We start from the raw sequence: 23,684 nt of genomic DNA on the forward strand, positions 1-23,684 counted from the left end.
CATTAGCTATTCCTTTCTGGTCTCTGAAACCTCAACAACAATAACTTTTTCTGGTTTAAATCTGATGACCTTAGCTACCACTTCTGATCAACGTTAAATACTTCATGAATCCATATGTGGAACTCTAAACGTGCAGTGTTCCTACACTGGTACAGAGCATGCATTGCAAGGTATTCACACGGTTTATCGCATAGACTTACCATAAGGAATCAAACAAAAACTGTAATACACTTTACACCACAGACGCTCACTCTGGTTTGACGAAAACATCTGAATATTGGCCAAAAGTTTCATAAATAACTGACTTTGAAAGGAAAAGAAATGAGGTATGAAGCATTTATAAATTCATAGAATGTAGTGACGTGGTTTAATTTCATCCCAGTCTATAACATTAATTTCGGGCCATACCCTCAACTCCTGCCAATTAATGTAATACTGTACCCATCTACTAATCAGAATGTCTGTTTCTGTTGCTTTCGAGCGTGAATGGAAATCATAGAAATTTTCTGTGGAGCAACGTTTAATAATAATAAAGCATTTTAAATTATCAAAAGCGATGGGCAGTAGCAGGCGCTTTCAATAAGGAACAGGGGAGTGCAGCACCGCTGCTGTTGCCATGGCTGCTGCCGGTAGCCAGCAAATGGATCCTGGTGCTTTGTTCCATGTGACATCCAGAAGAGGACAATCTGCAAGAAATCTGCTGCATATTGGTTACTGGATAAAATTTTGTTATCGGTGTGTCACAAAATGAGATAGATTGAATCTGCACTACTATTACATTCATGTCAGCATTCAGACAGAAGAGGCTATAAATATTTTTTGCGCCAGCTGGTCTCGATCCACAGACATTGTAGACAGAAACAATGCATGCTACTGCTAGACCACAGGCGTAAACAGTCTCCATTTTCTCTAACATGGGACAAGACTTCCTCCAGGAAGTGCAACAGCCTACAGTGTTGCCAGATTGTGCAGATAGCTGGACTTAGAGAATTAGCAAGTTGGTCAGTTTATTTGTCCCATGTGGCAATTAGCGTGGACTTAGCCTCTGCAGCGGCCTGTCTTTGGTCGAGTTTTATGCCAAAGAGTGTACATGATTGCTAGCAGCAGTGGTCACAAGAGTGCACGGTTGCAAGAATACCTGCATCTGGATGGCCACATTGCTTTACTGAGAGGGAAGACTGTCATGTTGAGCGTATGGCTCTGGCACATTATACTGCATCTGCAATTTGCGTAGCAGTTGGCATCACGGTGACACAATGAACTGTTACAAATCCGTCACCTCAAGGATAGCTCCAAGCAGATGCCATGCAGCATGCATTCGACTGATCCGAAATCACCGCTATTTGCTTCATTGATGTCAAGTTAGAGCTCATTGGAGGGCTGACTGGAGGTCTGTTGTGTTTTCTAATGAAAATGCCTTAGTTCCAGTGATGGCCAATTGTTGTTTAGAAGGAGATGAGTTGACAGCCTGCAACTGACTTGTCTGTGTGCTAGACACATTGGACCTACACCTGGAGCTATGGTCTGGGGTGTAATTTTGTATGACTGCAGGAGCACTCGCATGGTTATCTTATGCACCGTGACTGCAAATTTCTACATCAGCGTGTTGTACTCCCATACATGAACTGCATTTCAGATAGCATTTTCCAACAGTATAACCCTCACCCATATACCATTGTTGTAACCCAGCGTACTCTACAGAGTGTTGTTATGTTGCCTTTGCCTGCTCTATCGCTAGATCAGTCTCCAGTTGAGCCCATATGCAACACCATCTGACAACCGTCTCTGTATTGATCAAACAAGTGCAGTAGGCATGGAACTCCTTTTCACAAACTGACATCCAGCAGCTGTACAGCACAATGCATGTGCGTTTGCATTCACCATTTTGGTGGTTACACCCGTTATTAGTGTACCAGCACTTCACATTTGCAATGGCTCATCTCGCACTTACATTTATCCCTCATCTTGCAGTGTTAATGACTTAGATATGGTAGTTAGACAGATGTATTCCTGAAATTTAGTTATTGGACATTAGTTATTTTTTCCTGTTGTGATTTTTTTCTGTCAGTGTATATTTCATCTTGTGAATATTTCTTACATTCAGTATAGATTATAGAGATTTTCTTTTGTAATTTAGAATTTCTGGGTACATTGGAATTTTCAGTAATAACAATGGTAGGATAACTGAGGTTTTGCTCAAACTCTTACATTGTTCATTGACCAAACATGCCAGCTGGCACTCAGAATTTTCCAAGTGTTTTCAGATTTTGCTGGACTGTGTGAACTCCCACAATTTGTTGTTGTCACTACTATTGCCAATGGTAAGGTCTCCTTTTTCAAAAATACGAGAAGAGTAAGATTTACAATAAACTTTTTACTCATCTCCTTTTTTTGTAGGTGGCCTCTGTTGTTAGAGTCTAGGGGCTGATTCTTGTAGCTGAAATTTTTGATGTTTTAGGTTCTCATGGTTCCAACAGATGTAAATAATTTTGAAGTAAGCCTGTGCAGCTTTTTGTTTTCATGATAATTTATTATTTCACATTTTATGATATCACACTGTCTTTTGAATTTTCACAGTAAGAAAGCCGAAATCTCATTGTTCTTCCCAAAAAAAAAAAAAAAAAAAAAAAAAAAAAAAAAAAAAAAAAAAAAAAAAAAAAAAAACCATGCCCGATCACATCAGTGGCATGTCCACTTAATCTGCATTAATAACAATAGTCCAAAAGGTTTACAAATTTTCTTGACAAATGAATTTCTATTAATTTACAGATGAATACAGAAATATAGATACTAAACAGTACTAAATTGCTTAATTGATAATAGAAATTTTAAGTGTGCCATATATTTTGTAATTTCAAATATTTCGAAAAAAAATAATTTTAACTGTACATTCAGAGTTAGTACATATCGGTTGTAAGAAAGAAAATAAAGTAATTTCCTTTTATAGATTTTAGCTTGCAATATAACACATCATGTACAAAATAATATGAGATTTTTTAGAAAAACAGTTTACATATTATTGAACTATTCAAAATTCAAAAATATTTCTGATATCAGCTACTTCTATTGAGGAAAAGTCTGCTAGAGGAGGACATTCCTTTACAGCTTCCAGCTCCGTTCTTTAAGGAAAAGAATATGGATAACATAAACTCAACTAACAAGTAGATGACAACACACCTGTTCTTCCAAAGAACACAGTTATTATAAGTGACTAACAAAGAATAAGGTGAATCATGTATTGGTTGTTAATTGTGAGTAAAGGGATGAATGTCAGTGCATAAAAAAGATTAACTCTTGAAGAACCTGCAAGTTAATATCCCCTAACAACAAGAAGAATAGAAATGTGAGCTGCTTGTATTTAAATGTCATAAATAATTCATGTTTCCTGAAATAGATATTTTTATTCAGGTTTCAGGTACTGTGGAAAATGAGATATCAAGTGTGGCCACGAATGGAGGAAGGTGCTCATGTGACGTTTAAAGTTCCTCCCCCTGGAATAGAATTCACGTTACCATCACCAAAGATAGGTATTGAATCACTTCCCGTGGTAGATCCACCATGGATGCCTCAAGTTAAAACGAAGGTTGAAGAAGTGACAATCAGCCAGGAGAGTCATGTAAGTTTCCGTGTGATTATTTTTTGATACTTCATTTGCCTTAAGGTATTATTTTCACTAGCTTGTTTTTATCTGTACGTCAGTCAAATATTAACTTCAAGTTACACTAACTTGCTCTTAAAAGAACTCTAAAAAATCATAGGAAATATATTTTTATAGTGTTATTTCTCCTTTTTCTCTTTCAGTGGAGTGTTTTTCCACTCCATTAATATACAATGTGTGAAATATTATGCTACTCCACTTAGTTGTTTCCTAGATGCGGCCTGTAGAAAACATAGTTATTCATAACATTTTGTCAATTCCATTATGAAGGAGAGCCTTCAAAGCCATGGAATGTGTGAAGTTATAGAGGAACAACATGAAGAAAATGTTAGAATCGTGATTAATAATGAAATACTATTAGACTGTGTAGTGATTCGAGAATTTCTGTGTAAATTCTAGAACATCTGAGCCTTCCACCATCTCGAACACACAGTATTCTGGATATGAGTGTGGGATGGTAGAATCCTACCTACTGTGCATCGCATGTTTGTGTGTGCAGGTTTAAAATCAGTCGCGGGAAGAAAGTAGATGCGGCGATCCAATGGCACCAACAAGTACCTGTTGGGTAATCCATAGATGTTTTAGTGAGTGTGTAAGGAAGAACGATGGAGTTTATATACAGCTCTGTGCTTATTGTGAGATTGACTATTGTTATTAAAACAAGAGCAGTTCAAAAAGTACTCTTGTGGACTCTTTATGCAACCTTGTTAGGGGCAAGACTCATTTTATGATTCATGTTAAGAAAGGTCATGGTATCCAAGCTAACTTTCTTTTAACTGTAGCTCAATTTGTTTCTAACGTCCAACTGTACGAGAGATTGCAGGAAGTTACATATCCATGTGGAGAAGTGAATTTTTTTATTGTGTCTGGAGGTCAAATACATCATTAGTTGACAAAAAGTAAAGTTTGTATGTCTACTTATTTTATAAGTAGAAAGAGTCTAAAAATTCTTGTACCTAGCATTATTCGACAGAGAAGAAGTCAAGAGGGTTTCCAGCAATCAGCTGTTCAGTAAAGAAGAGTGGCTGCAAATTCCAAGTAAGCCATTTTGTAAAGAAGTGGAAAGTGGTTTGGGGGAATAAGCTGATGTAACCCAGATCCACACTCACACTTGTCAGAACATTAGAACTGTTACAAACTATTTGTATGTACTCAAGCTAAATAAAATTAATAAAAAATCTTCTACTTTGGAAAGAAAGTAAAGAAAGATACTCTTCTCATAGTTATATCTTGTGTTTGACACTAAATAGCAGTTGTTCCCAACATAAGTGGAATGACCTATGTCTCACAAGTATTTGTTTACAGTAAGCTTTTTTCATTATTAAACAGTGTAAAGTTGTAAATGTAGTATACCGATTAAGTTTCTAAGGGTTACTTATCTTTTAGTAATGAATGCCCTGACTTGTTCACTTCCTTGAAACCCTCTTTCTTGAAAGAATCTTGAAACAATGAATGGACATTATGTAGTTCCAATATGATGGATATAGAGGAATTATCAGCAAAGTTTTTTTGATTGTGAATTATTGTCTGGATAAGTATGTGATGAGTAAATAGAATAAGGACAGAAAAGAATTGTAAATCCTGGTCTGGATAAGTATGTGATGAATAAATAGAACAAGGACCCATCATGGTTTAACTACAAAACTTGGAAAATGTTGAGGAAACAAAAAATAACACGGAAATGCTGACAGGTGAAAGTTAGTAGAAAATAGTGCATCTATAAAAAGGTCTTGCCAAGATACCAAAAAATTTCTGGTTATATATAAAATTGTTAACCAGGTTGAAGCCTCTTATGCAGTTACTTTTGGAGAAGTCTTCTGTGGCAATAGGAAAGTTGAAGTTTTAAATTTCACATTTAAAAAGTCATTGAAGCAGACATACCATCTTTTGACTATCACACAAACTTCTGTATGGAAGACAGAAATATGCATTCCTGGGGCTGACAAGCAACTAAAAGAGTTGAAAAGCAATAAGATTCCAGGTCCAGATGTAATCCCAATTTGGTTTTACAGAGAGTCATCTTCAGTGATGGTCCTTTACATGGCTTTTATGTACCATGAATCTCTTTCCAGGTGTATACTCCCAAGTAATTTGAGGAAAAAAATTGCAAGTGACTCCTGTATGTAAGAAGGGATACAAGAAGGGCAAAATAACAGGCTAAAAATTACTGACAAATATCCTCAACACTGGTTTGCTGCATACCGTATTTACTCGAATCTAAGCCGCACCTGAAAAATGAGACTCGAAATCAAGGAAAAAAAATTTTCCTGAATCTAAGCCGCACCTGAAATCTGAGATTCGAAATTCAAGGGGAAAGAAAAGTTTTAGGCCGCACTTCCAAATCGAAACAAAGTTGGTCCATTGTAATATGAGACACAATTTAGGTTGAATGAACGACGATACGGCTGTAGTAGTTTGGTTCGAGTCGTAAGCTTAGCAGTTAAGCTTTACCAGGTAGCCGTTGTTATGCGTCAGGCGCTCCGTCCATATTTATACAAGTGCCCTTCCTTTTTCACATGCTTCGTCTGGTTTGAATTGATTGCTTATTTTTCTTTGATCTGACAAGTGCAGTTCTCTTTGTTATAGGTGTTTCCGTCACTCAAAGCTGAAAATGCATTACTGTACTGTGTCATGCATTGTTTGTCGCATTCTGAAAATGAGGGTTTACGGCCTGTCGCCGCTTGCGGCATGGCTTGCTTTTGTGCACACTACCGCCGCTTAAAAAAAAAAAAAAAAAAAAGAGAGAGAGAGAGAGAAATCGTCTCATTAGCGAAACAATTGCAAGAGACTGCTATTCGTTGCTACTTACACTGCTGCTTTCTTTGATAATGATCAACAAGAACCAAATAATAGACTGCGTATGATAGAAGATGTTCTGAACGAGAATTTAGCGAAAATTTTTTCCGTTTAAAAATCTTTGCAGACGCCTCTTTAGTACATTACATTATGCACAGAAATTAGAGTCATCTTAGATTTAAAAATCTAGTCAATTGCCGTGCTTCATTTCTGACTGTATCACTATTAGGCATAAGAATAATACGAATATAAACATGACATGGTATGTATATTCTTCCGCGTCTGCTGTTGTCTCACTCTAGTTTCGTAGTTTATTAGGTGGACAGGATTTAAATGAGATAGCAGCAAACACGAAAGAATACATGGCAAAATGTTTATATACGTATTATTCTTATGGTGAAGAGAATACTGCATGTGATTCACAATTCATAAAAGTTCCTATTAGCAACCCTTTCTTCTCACAGTTAGGAAAAAATTCAGAAAGCAGAGTTGGCCATATTGACAAATATCCCAAACAGTCTTGCCAGTCGGATTTTTGTAGAACATTGAAATGCTGCTACGTTCGAAGAGGAACAATACGGACTTTGTATTTACTTCGTCGGATAATGTATGAAAATGCAGTGGTCGAAACTCGGGGCGGAGATAAAAAAGCTCGTCTTCCACCTTTTTTTTATTTATTTACTGACGCAGAGGTTTTGGTGCCAGTATGTGCCTTTGTGCCTCTGAAGCATGCCTGCGTAGCGCTACTTATATTCGACGACAGAAGTTAGTTGTGGCGGCACCTACCAACATTTTTCAGAACTTCCGCTTACTTTGCACTCGATTCTAAGCTGCAGGCGGTTTTTTGGATTACAAAAACCAGAAAAAAAGTGCGGCTTAGATTCGAGTAAATACGGTAATTCTTGATCATATTTTTAGTTAAAGTATAATAATTTTCCTCGAGGCAGGAAAGTATATGTTCACAAATTGACACGTATTAAGAAAGCATCGCTCGTGCTGAACTCAGCTTGCCCTTTTCTCTCATGATATCCTGCAAACTATGTATCAAGGCTACAGAGACTTCCCATATTTTTAGATTTCTGGAAAGCATTTGACACAGTGCTCCACTGCAGACTGTCATCAGAGGTCCAAGTATATGGAATAGGTTCTCAGATATGTGCATTTTTCAAAGGCTTCTTAAGTAATAGAAACCAGTATGTTATCCTCAGTGGTGAGTGTTCCTCGAAGACAAGGATATTGTCAGGAACATGAACAGCAAACTGTAACTGTTTGCTGATTATGCTGTAGTCTACAGGAAGTTGTCATTGAGTGACTGTAGGAGGATACAGGATGACTTAGACAGAATTTCTATTTGGTATTATGAATCACAACTGGCTCTAAATTTAGAAAAAACATAGTTTAATGCAGATGAGTAAGAAAACCAATCCTGTAATATTCGAATAAAATATTTGTGGGCTTCTTGTTATTGGCATATCATTTACAGAAAATTACAAAACAGTATGAAATGGAATGAGTACATAAGTTCGGTAGTAGGAAAGGCAAATAATTGACTTGAGGTTACTGGGAGAATTCCAGGAAAGTGTAACTCATGGCCACCGACTAACTATGGCCAAGAGGCAGCTGGACCACCCAGTTGCTGAGCACCTTGCCCAACATAGTGTCCTTCATTTCAGTGACTGCTTCACAGTCTGTGCCATCTGGATCCTTCCTACCAACAATAGCTTTTCTGAACTGCACAGTTGGGGGATCTACCTGCAATATAGCCTATGTTCCTGTACCCCCATGGCCTCAACCTTCATTGGTCACTGTCTTCACTGACCTATCCCCTTCCCTGCTCCCACTCCAGCACTACACAGCCTTCTGCTCTACCAATACATTCACAGCCTTTAAATTTTTCTCCTTTTCTGCTCCCTGCCACCCCCTGTCTAACCTCATGACTGCACCAAGCTGCCCTACCCTGTCCCCGCCAAGTCCCTTTATGCTCCCAAAAGCAGTATTTTACTGTCCCCCACAACTATTGTACTATCCCTTCCCCTCACCACTTCAACTTCCTGCTTCTCCCCACCATCCAGACTGCTTCTCCTATCATGCACAGTTTCTCACAGTCTGGCATCAGCAGCGTAAGACAGTGGTCGTGTGCGTGAGATGTGCTTGCATGAATGTGTGTGTGTGTGTGTGTGTGTGTGTGTGTGTGTGTGTGTGTGTGTGTGTGTTGTCTGCTTTAGAAGGCCTTTCGCCAAAAGCTCACTTGTTTAGCAGTCTTTTTGTTGTGCCTGTCAGCAACTCAACATCTCCTGTACTTGGTGAGTAGCAATATATTGTTTTCCTGATACTATCGTATATCAAAATTTATAATTTAATAATGACACTACATTTTATTGCTTAAGGGAAAGGAGGGAGGGTGTTCTGCATCCATGCAGTAGTTCTGCCATGTTACAGCCATTGATGGTATACATTGCAACGAAATTGTTGAATACTTTCTCACAGAGGCCATCATTCAGTTTGTCTAGTTTGAAGGATGATGCCCATTGGTGATAGCTTTTGGACTTTTGGACATGACTGATGACAAAATCCTAGAAAATTATAGCCATGGCTTTTGCTACATATGTAAACATTTTGCTTGCTTTGGTGCAGTTTCAACCTTTGTCACTGCTCCTTCATCATTGTCGTGTAATCGTGGATCTGTCTTTTGTCTTTATCATGAGATACTGTTGCGGATTGCATTTCTGCAAGTCTGAACATTACTCAGTTATGTTCATTCAGCTTGTTTGATGGTTTAAGATGTGCACCAATGATGTGAAAACATTAAAGCTGCCCAAACCTTTGTGTAACATCTGTTTGACATACCTAATTAATATGTTTGGATAGGTAAAAAATCCGTTCTTTAAGGGCAGCAGCAGTAGGTACATACAAAGACACTTAAATTTGCAAGCTTTTGGAGCTAGTGGCTCCTTCTTCTTGCAGAAGGCTTGAAGGAGAACGAAGAGGCGTGAAGGAAAAGGACTGTTGATGTGAAGGAAATGGGGAGAATTTGGAAAAGTTGCCCAAAACTCTGGATCAGGGAAGACTTACCAGACAGGATGGCATGGAATGAGTCTTTCCTTTCATCCCGTGCAGTAAGTCTCCTGTGGGTTACTCTTCTGAACTGTCCCCATTTCCCACACCTCACCTGTCCTTTTCCTTCACACCTCTTCCTTCTCCTTCAACACTTCTATCAGAAGAAGGAGCCACTGGCTCCAAATGCTTGCATATTAAAATACCTTTATAATGTGTTCTCCTGCTGCCACTCTACATCTACAGCTGCATTTACATCTATATTCTGCAAACCACCAGAAAGTGCATGCAGAGGGTACATTCCATTGTACCAGTTATTAGGGTTTCTTTCAGTTCCATTCATGTATGGAGGTGGGAAGAATGATTATTTAAATGGCACTGTGCATTGCTGTAATTATTCTAATCATATCTTTGCAATTCCTATATGAGCAATACGTAGGAGGTTGTAGTACATTCCTAAAGTCATTATTTAAAGCCAGTTCGTGAAACTTTGTTAGTAGACTTTCTTGGGGTAATTTACGTCTATCTTCAAGAGTTTGTCAGTTCAGTTCCTTTAGTATTTCTGTGACACTTTCCCATGAATCAAATGCACCTGTAACCGTTTTGCTGCGCTTCTGTGTATGTGTTCAGTTATTCCTGTTAGTCTCATTTTGTACACTCCCACACACTTGAGCAGTATTCTAGAACCAGTCACATGAATGATTTGTAAGCAATCTCCTTTGTAGACTGATTGCACTTCTCCAGTATTTTACCAATGAACCAAAGTCTGCCATCTGCTTTACCCACAACTGAGCCTATATGGTCATCCCATTTAATATGCCTACAAAATGTAACACTGAGGTATTTGTATGAGTTGGCTGATTCCGACAGTGACCCATTGATATTATAGTCATGGGATACTACATTGTTTCATTCTGTGAAGTGCACAGTTTTATATTTTTGAACACTTAAAGCAAGTCACCAATCTTTGTACCACTTTGAAATCTTATCAAGATCTCACTGAATATTTAAGCAGCTTCTTTCAGGCAGTTTTACACTTCGTGAGTAGATTTTTTATCTATCCAGTTACATTATATTTTCAAAACCTGATTATTTTAATTGATTTAAAATATGTTTGCAATGTTAGTGAGCTCATTAACCTTCAGCTGGTACGCCTTGAATAAATCATCCTTTTCTTCAGTCATACAGGTTTTACAGTTTCTGAACTTCAACATATTCCATTGCTGAATGGAAGTATTATTGTGCTTCTTTTTAATAACTCACTTCTTAATCAGTTAAACTGAAGGAAAGTAATCCATTCATGTTAACTGTAACTTCCTTTTTATATTTATTGTGCTTATAGGATTGAAATTAACTACTTTATCACAGATTTTAGCCTCAGTGACAGTGGAATTAACCTGCTGACTGCTGGAGTTGTACCATCTGCTTGGTGTGCTGAGGTGCTGTGGCTTGTGGCATAGTATGGCTACCTGTGCCAAGTGCCTGTTCCCCAAGACGCAGCCAGGGCTTGAGCAGCCCGTGCTGCCTTACCCGCCCTATGCTGAATATTTCTGGAGTGACTACAACTCCAGGCAAATTGCTGTGTCCTCTCACGGCTGATACAGAATAAATACTCTCACTACATAGGTTCTCTGCAGATGAATTACTGCAGAAACAAACTGAGTTGTTAAAACTATTTTCCATCACTAAAAATTGTATCTGACTTGTGTTGTTTACACAATTTTTGTAGCTTACACCAAAAGTGATGTGATTCGTTAGATTTACCTCAATGGTTTACTGTTCTTTCTTGCATACCCATTTATAACATTTGCATTACTCTGAGGGTTGCTCACTGTACTAAGCCATAGATTAAGGATAACTGCATATTGTTTTTGTTGTTCAAAATGTTGTATTAAGACATTTATAGGAGAAAGCAATGTACAGATCATCGTTCATATCACACTACAACATCAGAATTTACTGAAAGCAATGGTAAGAAAAGTTATACTTCAGTTTATTAAATTCATTTTGTGATATGTTCAAAAATTTCACATGGCCTACAATTTGATTCTGAGAACACAACAAACTGAGTGCTTAGGCATCCACCGTCAGAATATTTACCTGTTATAGGTACAGCGTGTAAAGTGTTCCATCCAGGCATAGATGCAACCATCCTTTGCAGATGGTAATCAGTGCTACTATAGTTTGGGATCACTGGAAATGATTGATTGTCTGCCACAGATATTTTGTTTTGTGCTGCAGATAAGTACTCAACAGATTTTCCAACATTTGAAAGCTGTAAAATCTGTCCTTTGTTAGCACATTAAATTCAAAGTCGTGAACTGTAAATTTAGGAGTTCATTTTACACTCTGTGAATATATTTTCCTTCCTTCTTTTTGATCCAGGCTTTGGACCTGCACTGTCAAAGTTAAAAATATATTTTTATTTTGTTTTTTACTTTTTTATAATTCTTTTTTTTTCATTTTCAAAGTTTTTTCTGATAGCATTGTTGTATTTGTGTAGTGCTGCAACTAGTAATTCATTTTTGTGTGGTAATTTTCAACTGATAAGAAACTTCCTGGCAGATTAGAACTGTGTGCCGGACCGAGACTCGAACTCGGGACCTTTGCCTTTCGCAGGAAGTGCTCTACCAACTGAGCTACCCAAGCATGGTGCTTGGGTAGCTCAGTTGGTAGAGCACTTGCCACGAAAGGCAAAGGTCCCGAGTTCGAGTCTCGGTCAGGCACACAGTTTTAATCTGCCAGGAAGTTTTACAGTCGTACCTACTTTCTCGATACACTTTCTGTTTGGAGCAAACAATGCATCTCTGCCTTAGTGTACTCAGTTTTTGTTGTTGTCCCCGTATAAACAATAAAATCTAAGACATAGCCAGTCTTACAATCACATAACACAAATGTTTCTATTCGAATCTACTCTGTTTCGATGGAATGAATTGTCTGAAAGATAATCGTCTGTTGAACAATAACAAAACTTTCATCAATGCAGAGTTTTTGATGTAGATTAAATGCACAATGGAAACTTGTATGAACTATATTGACAGTTTTCCTATTTTTGAATAACCTGTCTCCTCCAGCATTGGCAGAGTTGTCACTGAAATGTAACATTCTCACAAGTAACAAGAAACGATCTCTTGACATCAGTTCACTAAAAATTGAAATGTTTAGAAGAACATCTCTGCTCCAGTATTCACTAATTTTCAATTTTTTTCACGCAGGGTACCAGAAGACAAACCACTATGAGACAATACATTTGTTCATATCCAGTATCTTTCCACTTTGTTATTCAAGAATGCACTGATTCTGGAGTATTCTCATTGGTGAATAAATAAAATCGATTTGTTTCATCAGCTGTATATTTAATCAGTTATTCTGTAAAGAATAACTTGAAAACTGACAGAATACTTGGCTCATTCCATATTTGACACACATCCCAAGAGCGTATTATCAAATGTTTGATTAACTGGCTGAAAATCATTTTCTTTCCAAACAAATTTATCGCTAAGATGTTGTTTCTTCATAGGCGTTTCCCTATCACTTTCTGAGTCTTCAGATTCATAACAACTAACATCTCTTGTTGAAACACGAGACTCCATTGACACCCCTGCTGACATGGATGGTTTATGACTACAGCTTTCTCATTCTGTGGAAGAGCTGCCACTTTTGTTAAAATCAATTAGTTCATCCTCACTGTCACTCCTCATAAGAACGTCCATGATTTCTTTCTCAGTGCGCCCACAATGTCATGCCGTTTTCTTTGTAAAACACAGGACGTGAAGAACACTGAAGTAAATTCTGATGGGCAGTGCTGTAGTGCGAAGCCTAGGCTCACAGCAGAGAATCGGACATCAGGCTAGTGGGCAGAACTGTGAAAGATTTGTGAGGCATTCGGCTGGAGGTCTGCTGTGGAAGCTATTTTGTCATTAGCACTCAGGTAGTGGGCTATCTATACTTATAACCAGTGCTCAGGGGTCAGCAAATGGGTGCAACTTAACTCTTCAACAGTGCACAGGGGAAAACCGACCGCCGTGATTAAACTCATCATTAGCACCCAGGGACGAGCAGGAAAAATGACCAGTAAACTTGCCAACAGCTGTCACAGGATACACCTGGGATGTAACCAATGCCTTCTAACAACTGTTTCACCATACGCCATTTTTAATTCATCTAGACAGTGAAAATATTTGCTCATAAATAAATAATGTCTTTCATTTTTTAGTTTTTGCAACTTTTATAAATGACAGATCAGTGTACACAAAGTCTCTGATTGATTATCTTGAAACTGGTGAAACTGGTCAAATATTCATGTGCTACTCTTATGAACATCTGCAGAAAGAGGTAGAAGGACAGTGAAAGTACCTCTAGGTGCTAAATTGTTGGATTTCCATGACTCTTCACAGAATGTGGGGTTCGGAGGCTTGTCTTTTCTGTAAAGTAGGTTGGATCGTAATCTGTGGCATCTCTGCTGAAAGAGCACAATGCAGGTGCATGCGCAAGTATTTCGGAGTGCACCATTCATTGTACAATCTTGAACATGGAGCTCAGAAGCAGGCCACCCCTAGCTTCTTCACATGGTGACCCAATGACATTGTCAGTTTCAAGTGCAGTGCGCATGGGACCATCGAGATTTGACCATCATTCAATGGAAATGTGTTGGCTCTTCGGGTGAATCACATTTTTTTTCTGGACTATGTTAATGGCCGTCTCCGCAAATGCTGTCATCGAGGTGAATGGTGGCTCGAAGCATGCAGTGTATCAGGGATTCAGGCTGGTGGGAGCAGTATTATGCTATGGAAGACATTCTCCTGTGCTTGCATTGGGGCGTGTGGTAGTAATCAAAGATGCACTGACAGCTGCGAACAACCTGCATCCCATCATGTTTGATGTCTTCGCCGATGATGATGTCATTTCAGCAGTACAGCTGTCCATGTCTCAGAGCCAGAAGCACCCCACAGTGTTTTGAGGAGCAGTATAGTGAACTCACATCACTATCTCAGCGACCAAATTCACCAGATGTAAATCCTTTGGAAACCATCTGGGTTGCTATTGAGCACCATCACTGCATACGCAAATCAGTGGCTCATTATTTACATGGATAACATGACCTGTGCATAGACATCTAATCCCACATACCTCCACAAACCCGTAAACAAACTATCAGGTCCCTGATATGCAGAATCAGTGATGTATTTCATTCCAAAGATGGACAAACAACCTATTAAGCAGATGGTCATAATGTTTTGGCTCATCAGCATATATATGTGTGAAAAGGTTTAACACACAACATTTATCTTCAAATGTTAATATGAAATATATACAAACCGAAATTCTTTCAATAAATAGAGATGATTATTTATTAGAAAAGGTTTTAAATTTGTTTTAAATAGATCGCCATTATGCATTCTTATGGATTCCTTCCATTGATTGTACCAACTGAGCCTCTGGTATATGGACTGAGGACTGTTACTAGTAAATTCTTTCTTTGTCTGCAATAAATGTGCTTATTTCTTGTCTTATACTTAGGTACATTGTATCCAATGAGTATACAGTGAGATATATATTTTTGATCAGAGCATTAGGTCCACCTGCATCCTACCGTTGTAATTGGCCAGTCTTAAAATAATTTTGTACTATAACTTTTTGTTTCTGAATTCATATGTGCCTTTTCATGTGAACACACCACTGTGGCAATCAATCTCAGTCTTAAATGCTCATTCCCAGTATAGTCACATCTCAATCCTTCAGTTAATTGGTTACATGTTCTATAATTCATTTAAATGATTATTTTATCGAAATGGTGTGGAATGAGTCAGTTTATAGGATATGTTTATGTAATTAGTTTTAACATTAATGAACACATTATCATTTTATTCCTACTCATGCAACTACACTTTTTTTTTACTGGCCACTAGTTTTTAAGTACGACTTCTTCAATGGAATTTAAGAATTTGTCAAGCAGAAATGCTTTTTAATTAGATTTACAACTTGCTTCACTGCGTGTCAGACATTTTATATTACTGGACAAATTATTTAAAATTTGTATTGCTGCTTATTGAACTACTCCCTGTGCCACTAACAACTTGAACTGTGGATAATAAAGTCATTTTGCTCTCTTTTATTGTTGGTATGTACATCATTGTTCTTTTCAAGCTGTGATGGATTATTTATAATGAATTTCATTAGAGAAAATATGTTTTTCCTATAGAGAAAAAAAGGTACTCTGAAAATGTGTCTGGAAATGCGCTTTTGCCACAGTAGATGGGGCTGACAAATGAAAGTTCCTCTGATCATGTGCCATGTGTTCCCTGTGTGTTGCAGGCTGTGTAATCAACACAGCATACTGTAAGCAGCAGAATGGTCCTGTATTCATGTCAGGAACAAGCTGAGATGGCATTGTGTATGGCCAAGGAGATATAAATGATCAAAAGGCAGTATGGCATTACCAAAACAAGTACCCTTATAGACATCAACTAGATCACACAAACCTTTTTTGGGCATTTGTGTGATCGTAGGTCCTTTCAGACAGATGAACGTGGAAGGAGGCAACAGACTGTGCATACACATATTTAGATGACCGTGCTGCCTCTTGACCATTTCCATATGCTTGGCTGTACACAAACACCATCTCAACCTGTTCTCGACATGAATACTGGACCATTCTGCTACTTACAGCATGCTGTGTCAATCACACAACCTTCAACACACAATGAACACACAGCACATGGTCAGAGGGACTTTCATTTGTCAGTGCCATGTATAGTGCCAATGATGCATTTCCAGACAGATGTTCACAGAAGATTTTTTCCTCCATTTCCCATCAGGAATCCATCCCTACAGTTTGTTGGTTTTATTAATGTTTGCCCTGTTTAAGGAATAGGAGTGGACCCCAAATTGAACTATGTCTTTGGGATTTTACCACAGTCACTAAAATTTTCTACCTTCCCAACATCGTCAGAATTATTCAGCACAACCTTTTCCATTCTGTTTGTCAAGTATGATTCAGATCAGCTGTGTGTAAAGCCATCAGACTTGAGTTTCTCTAAGGGAGAATCATGATCTACACAATTGAAGGCCTTGGAGAGATCACAAAAAATAACAACAGGTGATATACTTTTCTTTAAGGCTTGTGCTGTTTGATGAGTGAATGTATAAATAGCATTCTCAGTCAAGTGTCCATTCTGGATCCCAAACTGTGATGATGCTTAGTAAATTGTTTCCATTTAAGTGTGTAAATACTCTTGACTACATTACTTTTTCGAATATTTTGGAAAAAGATGTCAGTAAGGAAGTTGTAGGATAATTGTTGAAGTCTGTCTTGTCATCTTTTCTTATGAAGTGGTTTAATAATTGCACAGTTTAACCTGTCTGGAGAAATTCCGTGTGACAGTGCTGCATTGTGTATATCACTAAGGATATTACTTATTAAGTTGGAACACATTGTGCATAAGTGGTCATACATAATGTGTGTATCATAAATGGTAATCTTCAATATTATGAAAATGATAGCTTGCTATTCAGCATATAGTGGAGCTTTTGAGTCATGGACAGGCACAACAAAAGGACTGCTAAACAAGTAAGCTGTTGGCCAAAAGGCCTTCTTCTTAATTCAACAGCACACACACACACACACACACACACACACACACACACACACACACACATGACCACTTTCTCTGGCCGCTGAGGCCAGACAGTGAGTAATAGCACATGATGGGACAAGCAGTCCGGGTGATATCGGTAGGATGAGGCTGGGACAGAGAGGGGGAGGGATAGCAGGGTAGGAGTGGGGGATGGTAAAGTGCAGCTTGTGGAAGTATACAGGGACAAGGTGGGCAGAGGGTAGGGCATCTAGCTGCAGTTGGGAGGCTAGACAGAGAGCTGCAGGAGGGGGGACAGGGTGAGTGGAAAAGGTACAGGGAAGGAGATAGATGGGTGAAGGACAATGACTAATGACAGGTGAGACCAGGAGGGTTTTGTGAATGTGGGATATATTAGAGGGAGAGTTGCTACCTGCACAATTCAGAAAAGCTGGTGTTGTTAGGAAGCATCCAATAGGCCCAGGCCATGAAGCAGTCATTGAAATGAAGAACATTGTTTTGGGCAGTATGTTCAGCAACTGAGTGATCCAACTGTTTTTTGGCTGCAATTTTTTGATGGTCATTTGTATGGACAGAAAGACTGTTGGTTGTCATGCCTACATAGACAGCAACATAGTGGTTGCAATTTAGCTTGTAGATCACATGACTTGTTTCTCAGGTAGCCCTTCCTTTTATGAGACAGTTGATACTTGTGATTGGTGTGTGGGAGGATGTAGGGGACAGATCTTGCATCTAGATCTATTACAGGGATATGAACCATGAGGCAAGGGGTTGGTAGCAGGAATTTTGTGGGGATGAATGAGGATATTGTGTAGATTCAGTGGATGGTGGATACCACTGTGTGAGGGTGGGTGGACTTGGATGGACTTCCCTCGTTTCAGAGCACAACAAGAGATAGTGAAAACTGTGGTGGAGAATGTGATTCAGTTGCTCCAATCATGGGCGATAGTTAGACACAAGGGGAATACTCCTCTGCAGCCAGGTGGTGGAACATTGGGAGATGGTGAGTGACTGAAGAGATAAGGCACAGGAGATCTGTGTCTGTACAAGATTGGAAGACTAATTACGGTCTGTGAAGGCCTCAGTGAGACCCTTGGTATATTTTGAGAGGGACTGCTCATTTCTACACATAAGATGGCCACAGGTGGTGAGGCTGTATGGAAGGATCTTCTCGGTATCGAATAGGCGGTAGCTGTCAAAGTGGAGGTAGATTTGATATGGATGAAGGTACTGATGTAGCCAACTTTGAGATGGAGATCAATGTTGATGGAGGTGGTTTGTTTGGCCGAGGAGAACCAGGTGAAGGGAATGGGGGAAAAGGTGTTGAGTTTCTGGATAAATATGGATGGGGTGTCCTCACACTTCATCCAGATCACGAAGATGTCATCAATGAATCCAAAGCAGGTGAGGGGCTTGGGACTCTGGTTTTTAGGAAAGATTCCTATAGATGGCTCATGAATAATCTGGCGTAGGACACTGCCATTCCATATCCTGGTTTTGTTTGTAGGTGATGCCTTCAAAGGAGAAGTAATTGTGGATAAGGATATAGTTGGTCATATTGATCAGTAAGGAGGTTCTAGGTTTTCGGGAAAGTTTGTGTTCAGTAGCGGCAAGGCCATGAGCATTAGGATTGTTAGTGCAAAGAGAGGTGACACCAATAATGATGAGCAGGACACTGTTTGTTAAAGGGACAGGAATCATGGAGAGTTGGTGGAGGAAATGGTTGGTATCTTTTATACAGGAGTGTAGGTTGTGTGTGACAGGGCTGAAAGTGTTGTTCTTCAAGAGCAGGGATTCTCTCAGTGGGAGCACAGTAACCAGCCACAATAGGTCATCCTGAACAGCTGTGTTTATGGACTTTAGGAAACATGTAGAAGATAGGAGGGCAGGGAGTGGTAGGGGTGAGGAGGAGGTAGATTCTGGCTAGTGATTCTGGGATGGGTCTAAGGATTTGGGGAGAGACTGGAGGTCCTGCTGGATATCTGGTACAGGGTCACTGTGGCAGGGTTTGTAGGTGGGGAAATCTGAGATCTTGTGAAGTCCTTCCATGAGGTAATCCTAGCAGTTCAAAACAACAGTGGTGGAGCCTTTGTCAGTAAGCAGGATTGTAAGGCCAGGATCAGTTTTTAGGTGGTGGATTGCAGTTCTTTCTGTGGATTTAAGGTTACCTTGCATGTTGTGGGATTTGGGGAATGATAGTGAAGCAAGATCCGAGGGTAAGAAATTCTGGAAAGTTAATGGGGGGGGGGGGGGGGATTTTTGGGGTTGGTGGATCATGTTTGAATGGGAAGAGTGAACTGAGTCAGGCAGAGGTGTTAACAATGGTCTTTGGTTGAATCTGAATGGTGGGTTTGTGGCAAAAAAGTATTTCCATTGTAGGGACTGGGAGAAGGAGAGAAGCTCTTTAACAAGTCCAGCACAATTAAATTTGGGAATGGGGCAAAAGACAAGGCCTTCATAAAGAGCTAAAACTTCTGTGGGATTAAGGTTTTTGGAAGAAAGGTTCATGACTATGTTTTGGTTGTCCTTCTGTTCTGGTCATGGGAGTGGAGTAAATGTAGTAGGTCTGTGATGCAGGGTTTGTCAGCTATGAGGGGATGTGGAAGAGGTTTGGAGGCTGTTGTAGAGGTGGTAGATAGTAGTAATCCAAGGCAGGAGTAGGAAATGAACAGGTTAGAGAGATCTTTTGGAGGTGGCATTCTGCATGTTGCTCTAGTTCCTGGAGGCCAAGAGATTCAGTGTGTGAGATAGGATCCAGGAATTTAGGACTGCACAACAGGAGAATTTTATGGCTGGAGAGGAAGTATTGCAAGGAGGTTTGGGCCTGATTTACATGGTTTGGTAGACTATGTTGTTGAAGGTTAAGGACTGGTGTAATCAGAACAGATGGAAGTCATTGTGGAAGGAGGGGTTGTAGCCAGAGATGGGCAATTTGATGCTAAGGCTGTTTGGGGGTATTCCATGAGCCAAGCAACAATGGAGGAGCAGTACGTGGGATTGGGTTCTGGTCAGGAATAAGGAAACTTTTCTGTATTGGCACAGGTGGAAGGAGCAAGGATCCATGCTGTAGGATAATAAAGTGTAAAAATATGTAACTAACATAGAAATAGATGCAAAAAAGTTGGTAGAAATATGCCAAAATACTTAGGAAAAATTACAAAAAGGACAAAGTAGATGAAGTATGGGGAAACAAGAAAATACTTGGTGGAGTAGGCCAAAAGTGAAAAGCAAAAACCAACTGAAATCAATGTGAAAAGACAATGAGATCAAAGGTAAAAATAAATAAAAAGATTATAATGTGTGTGTGTGTTGGGGGGGGGGGGGGGGGTATGTACGAAGAAGAGGGGCAGCGGATGTGACAATATCAGGTGAGGTTACTATGTGCAAACTGGAATAAGAGAGAAGTAAGAGAGGTAGGTGGGGAGTAGTTGGTAGGATGAGGTACAAGTTTGTGTGGCACAGGAAGTTTTGGAAAATAACATGCAAAAATATGCAAGAGTGATGCAGGAAGAGTGATCCATTTGAAGATCTAGGATTAATGATATTGGTGGGAATAACCTTGGACATGAGATGCTGCATTAATAGTCAGCACAATCTTATAGCTATGCGTTGTGTGCAGAAGAGACAGTTGATACAATATGGAAGAGTATGCAGTGCGGTTTGGAATGTGACATATGAAACACAGGAAAGAAGAGAAAGAAAAGGATGGAACATGAGTATGGTAATGCATTAGACAATAATAACAAAGGAAAACAGCACTGGGTTATGAGATGGAAGAAAGGCCATTAGGAAAAATCAGACAATGGAAATCCACAATGGAATAATGACAATACTATGAGAAGGATAGATTGCTACTCACCATATAGTGGAGATGTTTAGTCACAGACAGAACTGAAGACTGCTAAACAAGTAAGCTTTTAGCCAGAAGGCCTTCTCTGACTCCAGAGGCCAGACTGCAAGCAACAGCGCATAATGGGAGAAGCAGTGTAGTTGGCAGAGCTATGGAGGAGGTTGGGGCAGAGAGGGTGAGGGATGGCAAGATAGGGTGTGGGGTAGTAGAGCGCTGCTTGTGGGTCATACTTCCTGACTGTATGCAACTGCTCTACCGTTTCCCCACCTCATACCTGTGTGCTCCATATCTGGGGCAAGCATAGTATAGCATCACAAACCATCAAATCAGTGTATGAGTCCTGGTGGGCCTCAGTAAGAAACTGGCAATGATAGCTAAGCCTATGAAGTTCCACTGCCCGAGCTCTGTATGACCATTGCAGCCACTTTTGACAGTCCCAGCAGTGACATGAGTACAGTTCCAATGATAATTAAAGGGCAGCTGACACATTTCATCAAAAGAGAGATGCAGGTTCCTGAAGAGGAGCTAGCCAAACAAAAGATGATAAACATGAGGAGAAATCCATAAGAAAAAGAAAGCTTCACAGAAGTTGGAGTCAGCGACAACAAAAACTTGAAAATGATGCCAAAGGCGGTTTTCATATGCATCCCAGTCTTCTGCAGAATCATCATATGAAGAAAATGGTGGGGGCCGGATCAACGACAGTTGAACCTCCCATGTCAACGAGGCAAGATGAATATGTTAAGCAAATTTAGAAGGGTGGGAGTAGCAGTAGTTATTTGGAGATGAAGAGGCTTGCACAGGATAGAGTATCATGGAGAGCTGCATGACACCAGTCCTTGGACTGAAGACCACAACAACAACAACAACAACATGTCCACAGTGATAGGTCTTCATTTTTGCTGGACTATTTTTGCAGTTTCTGGAGAACCCTTATTTAAGTAATCACTTTGCTGGTAATAATAATCAGAGATGTCAAATTCTAGGTTACTCTTGTCAATACTGTCTTCTTCACATTTGCTTATTATTGCATAGTCTATCCTTCTGGTGGTTGAATCTGAAGTTACCACATTTGCAAGATAATATGAATTTAGTATACATGATAATTTTAAATTACTGATATTCTAAGAATTTACATCAATATTTAAATCACACAGTATTGTGAGGTCACTGGGTCGAATGAGGCCAATTATCTTACCGAAGCTGCTGAAGAGTTTATTCCACTCTCTTATTTGTTGAGTGGCAGACACACTCCACTGTATGTTTCATTGTGTTGTTGATGAAGTCTTCATACTGTATCACAATGCAAGCTAATTCAAGTGAGCGTGCTCTGCAATACTGCTCAAAAAACAACTGTTTTTTTTCCTTCTCTAGTACCATATCTGATGCTGACTACAGCTACTACTTACTAGGAATAGCCGTATAATTTAAAGTATCTTGTTTCATTCTGTATTAAGCCATGCTCTATATTTCCCAGAAGATGTGGATTCTATTTATCCATGAAAAATGCAGCAAATGCAAAATATCTTCAAGTATTGTATGTTTAAATGCATCACATGGCATTGCCATTTCTGTACATTTTTCCAGTGTTTGTTACAGTACAAAGACTTATTTTAATGGAGTACATAAGATGTTTAAGTCTTGTTATTGTAATTTTCTGAGTTAGAACTGCTGGAATGTTTACTTCCCCTTAAAAAAATCATTATTTTCATCATTGTTCCAAGTCCTGGGATAAGTCACTACGTTTTCATCATATCACATGTTAAATTTTAAAGACATGTCAACTTTGTCTGTCAGAGATATGACTTGCTCAATACCTCACTGCATATTTCATTTTGTGTTAACTCTATCTGAAATCTTACGACAAAGAAATGTGTTTCACAGTCTGTTGATGAGCAAACCATGAGTTGTTTGAAATCATTCCTCTAGTGTATAATATATATATTTCATTTTTAATTTTCCTGCATACAATTTTAACAAATTTACTTCCCTTTTCTACTTTCTTAGTCTCACGGTACCAGTTATGTAGGTTATGATGATGGGGTACACAAAAATGATCAGACTTGTATTTCTGAATAGATGCAGCCTCCTTTTAAGAGAAAATACAAAATCTTTTGCGTTGTACTTTGCTACATCATCTGCCCCCCTCCAGGAAAACAGAAAAATTGTCACTGTTTAACCATGACACTTTTTGTGACTGACAGCTGTTGCAGCCTTGAAATTTTGGTCTTTTTACCATGATATTAATCTTGTGTATACACATACCTCATATTTCAGAAGCTATTCCTCATCCTTGGTTATCAGTGTAAATGTCAATTTTATGTGTATTTTTTACTGGAAAAACACAGTTAACAGGTCTTTTGTTGATTATTTTTCTGCGGTAAAATACTCTCCAGTCTTCTCTTATTTGCACCACAGTCATAGCTTATAGTATTGATGAAACATTACCAAAACCGATAGTAATACACATCTGAAGATTTTCAGTTTCATCTGTCCCACATGTTGGGGTGACAAAATCCACTTACGACAGGAACTGCATATGATATGTGTACATACAATAATGGAGCAGATGAGACACACTTAAACTACAAAGTCTGTCACTTCCTCAACTCCCTGGGAGCACTTAGAACATTCAATGCATGTAACCAATGGACAAGTCAGTCCAGCTGTTCCAGGATTCCCTGTCTTGCCTGCAGCTTCTATGGGAGGAGATGAAATTTCACTGGGTCTC

The 23,684-nt window shown here is 39.1% G+C and overlaps 1 protein-coding gene across 1 annotated transcript in view; it reads left to right on the forward strand.

The window, feature by feature from the left end:
• LOC124803322 (protein unc-80 homolog) overlaps positions 1–23,684 on the forward strand; it is a 995,149-nt gene that overhangs the window by 604,177 nt on the left and 367,288 nt on the right. The window contains exon 38 of the mRNA XM_047264506.1: positions 3,409–3,616. Within this exon, the coding sequence (XP_047120462.1) occupies positions 3,409–3,616 (208 nt within the window). The remainder of the gene's footprint in view (positions 1–3,408; positions 3,617–23,684) is intronic.

The sequence above is a fragment of the Schistocerca piceifrons genome, chromosome 6 (assembly GCF_021461385.2).
Source record: "Schistocerca piceifrons isolate TAMUIC-IGC-003096 chromosome 6, iqSchPice1.1, whole genome shotgun sequence".
NCBI classification, from domain to species: Eukaryota; Metazoa; Arthropoda; class Insecta; order Orthoptera; family Acrididae; genus Schistocerca; species Schistocerca piceifrons.